At 19.2% G+C, this 10,263-nt stretch overlaps 2 protein-coding genes across 2 annotated transcripts in view; both read left to right on the top strand.

The window, feature by feature from the left end:
* The window catches only part of LOC102673309 (glutamyl aminopeptidase), a 19,689-nt gene extending 9,868 nt beyond the window's left edge, over nt 1–9,821 (top strand). The window contains exon 16 of the mRNA XM_031510081.1: nt 9,803–9,821. The gene's annotated coding sequence lies outside the window, so the exon portion shown is untranslated. The remainder of the gene's footprint in view (nt 1–9,802) is intronic.
* LOC102673631 (acyl-CoA Delta(11) desaturase-like) overlaps nt 788–10,263 on the top strand; it is a 25,467-nt gene continuing 15,991 nt past the window's right edge. Inside the window, exon 1 of the mRNA XM_006607889.2 lies at nt 788–1,010. Within this exon, the coding sequence (XP_006607952.1) occupies nt 803–1,010 (208 nt within the window). The 5' untranslated portion in view covers nt 788–802. The remainder of the gene's footprint in view (nt 1,011–10,263) is intronic.

The raw sequence follows: 10,263 nt of genomic DNA, 5'->3' as shown, positions 1-10,263 counted from the left end.
TATATTATTATTATATATATTATTATATATATTATTATATATATTATATATTATATATTATTATTATATATTATATATATATATTATAGTTTCAACAAATCATTGAAACAAATAAGGCAGAGTTGATTTCTTAATGATCTTCTGTGAGATATCTTTATTATAATGAACAAACTTAGGCAGAGAATATATAATTTTTTACAGAGGCTACATTGAATGATAAGTGATTTTTTACCATTAAAAAAGATATAGTATAGGACTGAATTGTTCATAAAATATACTTACTATCAAGGAAGTAAAATTTGAAATCCCGGAAAGTTGTATCAAGCGATTGTCACAATATTTGTTTGAAACATAAATTAAAATCTAAATCGATATGATAAAAGACTAATTTTTTCAAAGAATGAAAGTTAACCGAAAAAGTTTTTTTACACAAAATTATTTGAAAAAGTAATAATCTGTTATTTGACATTTCTCGCTAATGATTTCTCAAACTTAATGCGTTTGTTAATATAAATTCGGGACGGCAGGAAGAATAATGACCACGATAATCAATCCTTGATAAAGCAAGTAAGATAGAAATTATTTTGATAATGTCCTTGAAGATAGATTGCTTTTCAATTGTTTTTCTTGGAGTTATTATTGGATGTTTTCTTCCGTAATAATATTTGAGTATGCAATTTTCAAAGAGTAGAAAGATCCACAGAAGAAAGATGCATTTGTATGTATATTTTCATAATAGATCATTTTTATAACTTGACATATACAAGTTGTGCATCTTACAAAAATCACGTGTTACGACAACATGTTGGTTGGCCAACCAGAAGGAAATAAAATCACTCGATTGACCGAGTTAGAAATAGTTTGTATTGTTGCTTCCAATTCAGAGTTTCGATTGATAGTGATCTCTCATAAGACAGACTTCTTCAAAGAAATTCTATGTTTCTTAGTCATTTTCGGTAAACAGGATTATCTTCAGAAATATTATAAGTGTGGATCGGACAACGATCAGGGTGAGCGATTCAATCAATAAAATATTTTGATCTTATCGTGCGACTTTCGAGATTTATTTAGATAGCTTGATACTGAAAGTGTGAATGATGCTCATTTTCTGTCGAATTTCAAATATGCGCTATTTTTATGGATAGTATGTTTGCATATAGTCTTAAATAAATAGTCTTCAAATTGGCAAAGTAAGACAGCATTTATAGCACCGATTTGGATTATGATTAGGATTATATTATAAGAAAATAGATAGAAACTTACACAGAAACTCTCCCATTCCATTCCAAGACGGCATCAATCTCTTCTTTGCAATTTTTCAGTTGGTGGCACAGTTATACAAACAGAAATTAGCAAAATTTTAACAATTTAACTTAAAATTACTTTAATTTCTTCAGAGTTTCTTCAATAATTTATTATTCAAAATATCGAATAATTGAAATGATAATGAATAGAGTGAATCAATTATAATATAACTACAAAATAATATATATGTAAATATTATTCAAACATTTTAAATTAGGTTATTACTTAAAATAATTTTATTTTAAATCTTAATATCTATTTAATATCTACTTGTAAAAATATTCAGACACTAACATATGCTTAAATTCAATGACCTATATCTTTGTTATTTATAGAAGAAATAAATTTAAACTTGTTTCTTTCGATAGAGTATTTATACTTTATAAGAGATATATTTTATATTATATAGAGTATTTATACTTTATAAATATGAGTGACTTATTTAATTAACTTGATATAATAAAATAAAATATTAAAATTTAATGAAATAACTATTTTTCATTGCAAAAATATTCGGACAGAAATTTATGATAAAAGAATTAAAATAGCAATTTTTTATAAAAATTAAATATTGATTTTAGTATCTTCTTGATTCTATAACACATTTTGACTTGTTTAAGATATTAAAAATTATTTTTGTTAATTTATTTTATAGTTTATTTCTATTTTAAATTATTTTGAAATTTGTTTTTTTTGTATATATTGTTTTTTGTCCAATTTTTTTTATGATCCAATTATTTACATTATTATGATACATGAAAATACAACTACATAATATTTATTAATTTAATTTGATAACTTAATTTCTTTATTTTTTCAAAGCTCATTTATATGAGAAATTTTCATATCTGCGAGAGATACATGAAATCATAATTAAACTAAATTTTTATATGTGTTTTTCGAATTATGATTTCTTTTTCAAATATATTATTATTTTTTGTTAAAGATCATATTATATTATATATATGTATAATACGAATAAAGTTTTTTTATATCATTTGCCATTATGTCAATTGAGGATAATTTGAAATTGAATGAATAGAAAAAAAATTTAAAAGTTTAAGCAATTCTTTTTATTTATAAGGAGAATTCAGAACTTTATTTTAAGGATTTAATAAGAGAATAAAAGTAGATTCTAGAAATATATATTCTGGAATTCTGCATATTCTACTAATAGTTGATATTTTGAATCTACATTATGCATTCGAATGTATAATATGTAGATTTTTTAATATTGCTTTATATCATTATATTTTGATGCTTTTTTTCGGCGATTTTTATTACGTGATTCATTTGCAAATATAATAGATTATAGTATTATAATAATAGATATATAATAGATTATAATAGATTTAATTAATGAAAATATATCTAGTGATGTAATTTCAAATTGATTAATCTTAAGTCAACAATTTCTACAATATAATTAGAATATTGTATAAATATTTATTTATTTTATAAATCATATAATAACTTATAATATATATATAATATATGTATATCTAATATTTTTTAAATAATCAAAAATGATATCAATTTTATTCAATTTTCATAAGACATTAGTCTTGTCATTTTTCTATAAAAAAATTTTTTACATATGGAAAAATTAATTAATTATAAATCTCTTGTGTAAAAATCATTTAAAATTTATTATTGATATACAATTAACAAAATAATTTTCTTCTTATTTTAGTAATTTTAATTTATTTATAAAAAACAAACAAAATTTATTTATATGTGTTTTATTAACTTAATTATAGAGGTATTTAAAGTGTTTCATAATAAAATATTTTTCCGATTAAATAATTAATTTAAAAAATATGTATTTTTAATAAAAGAATATGTTAGAATATTTTAATAAAAGAAAATTTTTATAATTCTAGTTAATAAATAATAGTTTATTTATTTTATAAAATCAAAATATTCTTTTTAATAATACTAATATCTTATATCTTTATTAATAAATATTAATACTAATATTTTAATATCTTTTTTAATAAAATTAAATAAAAATAAATTTTAAATTTTAAAAATAAGTTTCATTTCTGTATTAAATCAAAATAGCTATTATGAATCTTTTCACATATGAATTTGCTAATATAAAAATTGTAAAAAATTTCGAAATATAGAATATATAATAATTCACTTTCAAAGAGTTTCGAGATTTCGAGATTTCGAAAGATTTATCTCTAAAATAAATAGTATATTTATTTTAACTTATTCTATATTTCCATAACCCTAGATATCTAATGTCTAATGATAGTCATACATATAATTGAAATTATATGCTATTATATATATTATGGTTTCAAAATTTAATCTTAATTATGGCTTTAAATCTAAAATGTTGCGATCTTTTTTTTTTTTTTATTCAGATTAGACATGTAAGATATTTCATCAATGTAGTTTTGAATTCATAAATAGAACATACGATATTGTATTTCCATATTCGTAGTGAACACTGGTCCAAATTCATCAGGTTAAATCACACTAATGGTGCGAATGAAATTGGTAAGTCATTATTTATGTATCAAGAAATGATATTTTTTGACAATTAGTTCGATAAACAGAGAATAAATGATTTTAAAAAATTGATTTTTTATTGGAGAAAAGGCGAAGAATTTTTCATTATATACGTCTGAATTACAAATTTGTCGAAAAAAAAGAGTGAGAAAGATTTCTGCGAAAGACAATTAAGTGATAATTATCAAATATTAATAATTTTTTTATAATTATTTAGATACTTAATAAATAATATATAAATAATATAATAATATAATAAATAATATAATAAATAATTTCAAGAAAATATTTGTTTTGTTTTTAAATCTCTTTTATTCATGTATTTTTGTTCAAGTCTTATTATTTATAAACTTTTCACACAATTTATATTTATTCCATATTAACTATGTATTTGAATAGTTATCCAATAAATTTATTTTACGTGGTTTATTTATTTATTTATTTTTTTTTGATATTGATATCGTGCATATTTCATTGGAGTTTCGCTGATCCTTTTTCAATACCTTTCATTATTTTTGTTATTTTTATGTTTTTTTTACTGGTAAAGCATTTAAGATTTTTTTTATGTCCTTGTTTTTTATATTTCATAGTATGTTTCATAGTATGTTTGAATATAATTTTGAGTTTCTGAGCTATTTTGATTTTTGTTAACTTTTTTATGGCAGTTGTACTTCAAAAGATTATTCTATATATCTATAATGGTTTAATTTTTAGCTTTGATTTCTATTAAGTAACCAATATAATAATTTTGTAGCTATTGCTTTTTTTTTATATGTTTCGTATGAGAACCCTATGTTAGTTTTTTATCTGATACGATTCCTAAGTATTTTATCTTATTTTCTTAGGTTATAATTATTTGGTCCATATGTATCAATTTTTATTCTTGTTTATACTTTTTTATGGTAATTGTCATTTTCTTTTTATCATTTATAAATATAATTAATCTAGTTTATCCGATAGTTTATGTGCTGAAGTAGAATTTTCATCAATATTGTAGATTACAATTGCAAATATTAGCATTGAATTTTTTAGTTTTTGATGGATTTGATTTTATACATAGAAAAAACTATCAATTTTAATTTAATTAAACACTTTTTTGTATTTTTGTTTTGCATTCTTTTATGCTTAAGATTATTGTCTTTTATGTAAAAGAATCTATTAATTTATTGTGTAATAAATTCATCAACTGTTATGAATCCATTTTGAAATCGCTAATGATTTCAAGATGGGCGATATTTTAAGAATAGAATTGATTTATGAAGCAGTCAAAATAACTTAAAATTCATTTTTCAATAGCTTGAGCATTTTCAACAGTTTAGGTTTTTAAGCAATTTATTATTCTCTCATATCGTTCTAAATTTTTAGTAACAGATACTACAGCAATAGTCATTTCATAAATCATATTTATGCGATCATCATAGAAGCACAAAAATCCTGATTCTATTGCATTGCAACACTTGAAAATTCTTCTCCAACTCATTGGTTGTTTTTCATTCTTCTTAATTACATCTCTTAGTTATATTTTCATTGAAAATTAATATTGCAGAAAGAATTAAGATTTTCAAAATCAGATGAGATCGATACCACAATTGCAATATTTTATTAATCGCTGTCAATCGAAAGTCAATCAGATTAGATTAATCATAATACATTCAAATAGTAATCAATTAAAAACATGGAATTTAGTCAGTCATCATTTAGTCGGAAATGTAATTAATGTTAATCAACATTAACTCATTAACGGCTTATAATACAAACAATTGTGTAATTTTGGAAGCATAGCATATTCTTCTAGATATTCGATTGAGACATTTCTTTTTGTGCAATATTTAAGTTACACTTTGTTGGATTTTAATGTCAAATGTTTTATTCTAATTTTCTTTTGAGATCTTCTACTAAATCATAAGATATTTTATTGTTAAAATATTTTTTCAATATCTAAGAAGATGCAATTATAGTTTTTCTTCTCTTATAAAATAATTTCTTTCTCCTTTTCAATAATTTGTGAACTTGCCTTATTATATTATGTTTTAATTTGAAATTAAACTAATGGGATAGAATAATTTTATGTCTTATTATAAGTTTTTTCTCATATAATTTTTTCTAAAATTTTTTAGAAAATTATATAATTATTATATATTAGAATATTAAAAGTAATAAAATTGGTTTATATATATTGGATAATTGGAACAATTAGATTATGTTCTGAAGCTTTTTTATATTGAGATTTTTAATTAATATCTTAATTTTTAATTTGTATTAAATTCTTTCGTATTGTTTATCTAAAAGAATAAGAAATAATAAATAAAGAATATATAATACTTTTACAAACTAAATTGTGTTCTTTTTTTTTTTAATGAATAATATATATTATAGAAGTTGATAAAAAGAAAAGTGTATAATTTTCTGAATAAGATAAATTAATAATATGAAAATATCATAACATATTAATTTAGAACATATTTGTGTTCAAAAAAAATTCAACATGATCATATACGTATCAATTCATTTACGTATAAATTTGCATTTCAATTCATATTTTTTTATTGATAATGAATTAAATGAATTGCATGCTATGTTTAATTTAATAATTCACTTATATTTCATCAAATATTTATAATATAGTTACATAAATTATTGATTTATATGATTATTGTGTTGTAAGTATATTAATGTATTATTAAAATAAATATTATATATTTATGTATGTATGCCAAATATATTTAAATCAAATAAAGTTTTAATAATTATGTGATAAATTACGTGAGCGTTTCCGATATATGTTATATCATATCTGTAATTTAAATTTCCTCATGTATAATATGGAGATTGTATGTTGCTGTCAGAATAATTTTATCAAATTTAGTTTTATATATTTATATTTAACTTTGAGTCATATATATTTTTATTATTAATCATTATGATTACAAATGAATGATGATATGACAAAAATTGTTAAAAAGAATACTGTTATATATATCTAAGAAAATGCAATTGCAGCTTTTCTTCTTCTCGTATGTTTTCAACAGTTTATGAACTTGGTTTATTATATTATGTTTTAATTTGAAATTAAACTAATAAGATGGAATAATTTTGTGTTTTATTATAAGTTTTATCTCGTACAATTTTTTCTAAAATTTTTTGGAATATTAGAAGTAATAAAATTGATTTGTATAAATTGAAGTTTTTGCTTTTTGGTTTATTTGAATAACAAAATGATTTCTGATTAAAATAAAGCGATAAAAAACAACGATTTAAATGTATTGGCGTAATATAGATTCAAAATATCAATTATTAACAGAATATCTGTTTCAGAATCTCGTTTACTTTGCTATTGAATCCGAAAACAAATTCTTCTTTCTCATCTATATAAAAAGAATTGCTTAAATTTTTAAATTTTTTCGTTACATTCAATAATTTTGAATCATCCTAATAATTGGTGTGATAAAGAGACTTTGTTCATATTACATAATATAATTTATTAACAATATATATTTAACAAAAAATATAATATATTTGAAAAAAGAATTGCAGTCTGAAAAAATCTATATAAAAATTTAATTAATTATTATTTAATTTAATATATCCATCGCAAATATAAAAATTTTACTTCTATACAAATTTCTCTAAAAGATGTAGCTAGAAAATTTAATTCTTTTACTACTGTGCTGTTCAGTTTGTTTGTTGTTTCAATTTACGATTATATAAGGAACATGCTTATAATTGACTTTTCTTATAACTTATAAAAAATTCATATTTGAAAAAATTAATTTTATGAAAAATAAATTACGTAAATTTTATAAAACTTCGAATATGTTGATTTCTTTTTGAATGATATAGTTTACTTGATTGTAGATTTAAGTATTTTTATGAAATGCTTCTTATGAGAAGATTTGAATAACAATGTTCAACTGATAGTTATTAATGAGATTTTTAATATCTATTTTGTGATAAAATAATATTATTAATCACAATTGTGAATAAAAATTACGTTATAAAGTTTTGAAAAGTTTGAGTATATTGACTTTGAAAATTTGATATCTTAGAGTTATTACGAATTAAATTTATGAGATATTGAAATTTCCAAAATATTTTTAATAGAAGTAGAAGACATTTCATTTAATATTTTTTCAATAATATATTTTCACAAATATTTTTACAAATATTTCACTATTCTGATAGTCAATTGTAATCTTCAAATTTTTATTAACTTATTTTATGAGTATAACTTATATTATATCCTTATTAAATTAATTATGTTAATTTTTTGATAATCTATTCTACATTATATTATATAAATTTAAATATAAAATTTTCTTTCTGCATTTTTCCTTTTTTGTTTTTGTTAAATTAAAATTCTAAAAACTAAAACTCAATTAGTTATAAACTTTATATTGTTAAATTTTACAAGAATAGAGATTTTTGTTTTAAATTATTCAAAATAGCATCAAACTTATATAGTATATTAATGACATTGTATATAGAGACACTCCAACAAGATTTTATTCAAGAAAAATTTTATCAAGAAAAATCGACGACTTCATCAAGGAAAAAGAGATTAAGCAGAAGAATAAATGGAAAAAGGAAAATTTAATAATTGAAGTTAAGAATAATATTATTTCAATAAGTTACTTCAATAATTTATTCGATAATTGTTCGAAATAACATCAAATAATCACAAATAAATGTAATATTAAACAGCTGAGGGTATATGAAGAGTGGATCAATTATAATAGATAAATGTTATTTAAGCTTAAGCTATTTATATTATTTAATAAGTAATTATCTTAATAATTATTTAAAATATTATTTAAAATTTTATTCGAAATTTTTAATTAATTACTTTTTCAATCGATTAATACTTACTTTTGGCAGAAAATATTAATCCAGAAATTATCGAGTTTCAAATCGAAATATAAATAGAATATCATTTTGATTAAAATTAATTCAATAAATTGTTATTAAAAAATAATTTTAATATCTTAGATTGTTCAAAATACATTATAAAATTAAGAAAATATCAAATACTTAAATTCCATAAAAAATTGCTATTTTAGTTATTTTAATTTATTTATTATTCTATTAATTTAATTTATTAGTTATTAATTTAGTTTAATTTAGTTATTTTATAAATTTTTAATATATTTGAATATTATTATGATAGAAAAAATAGTTTTGATTTCATTTAATTTTTAACATTATTTTACTATATCAGATTAATTAAATAATCATTTATATTTTTAACATACTATAGGAACGAAAGAACAAATTTGAAATTCATTTTCTATAATTAATAATAATAATATAATTAACAAAAATATAATAGATCATTGAATTTAAGCATATATTAGAGTTCAAATATTTTTATAAGTAGTTCAACGAGTTAGTATCTAACTGTATCTATAAATCAATATCTTATCAAAAAATAAATATATTTGTAAATATATATCATTTCTTCTTTGAACATATTCAAGATATAATTTAATATTTTTTCTATTAATACAAATATTTTTCACATATGAAGTATAAATAAAATTTTAAATAAGAATAAGAATAAAAAGAATTTTATAAATTAGTTATTGTAAATTTTTAGAATTGAAAATATGAACAATTCTCTTATTTAGATATGTTTATGTTTAAGTTTTATCCAAATAATTTTCAATATAATAATTGACACATCATAAAAAACTAATCATTTATAATAATAGAATTTAAATATTAATAATATCAAATCTGAATTATTTAAAAGAAAATAATAAAAATATTAAATTTATTTCTAAATTAATTATTCCAATATTTTGAACATATTTTATGGATATAATATTTTTTTCATTTAATAGAAAGCAAAATTTATCTTATTTCTTATTCCATTTATTTATAGACATTTTTTTATACTTTTTAATAAAATTAACAGAGATATTAACACAGATATAACACAGACTAAATTGAAATTATAAATTTGATATATATGTCAAAATTTGAGATATTATTTTGAATTATAAAATAAGTATTAAATTTTATTTAAAATATATAAATGTGTATTAAAAGAATAAGTCAAAAATAATTAAGACATATTAATCGAATACATTATACTATATAATAATAATATAAATATATATAAAAATTTTATTTATATAATTTTCATTACTGGAAAAATTACTGGAAAAGAACATTTGCAGATTGCAAGTTATTTTTTAGAATATTTAATTTATAATAGATCATAACTTATCTAACTTATTAATAGTTTTTATATTTTTATATTTAATTATTATGGACAAAAAATATTTATGGTATAGTAGCAGCTTTTTATAAAATTGTTTATAATATAACTGAATACAATTGAACTATTAACATTGTATTACCATTTCAACTTAACTTTATTAATCTAGTTTTTTTTTACATACCATGATTTGACATATTTCAAGTGATTAAGAA

The sequence above is a fragment of the Apis dorsata genome, unplaced genomic scaffold, assembly GCF_000469605.1.
Source record: "Apis dorsata unplaced genomic scaffold, Apis dorsata 1.3 scaffold_20, whole genome shotgun sequence".
Lineage (NCBI taxonomy): Eukaryota > Metazoa > Arthropoda > Insecta > Hymenoptera > Apidae > Apis > Apis dorsata.
This window is presented reverse-complemented; position numbering and strand designations above follow the sequence as displayed.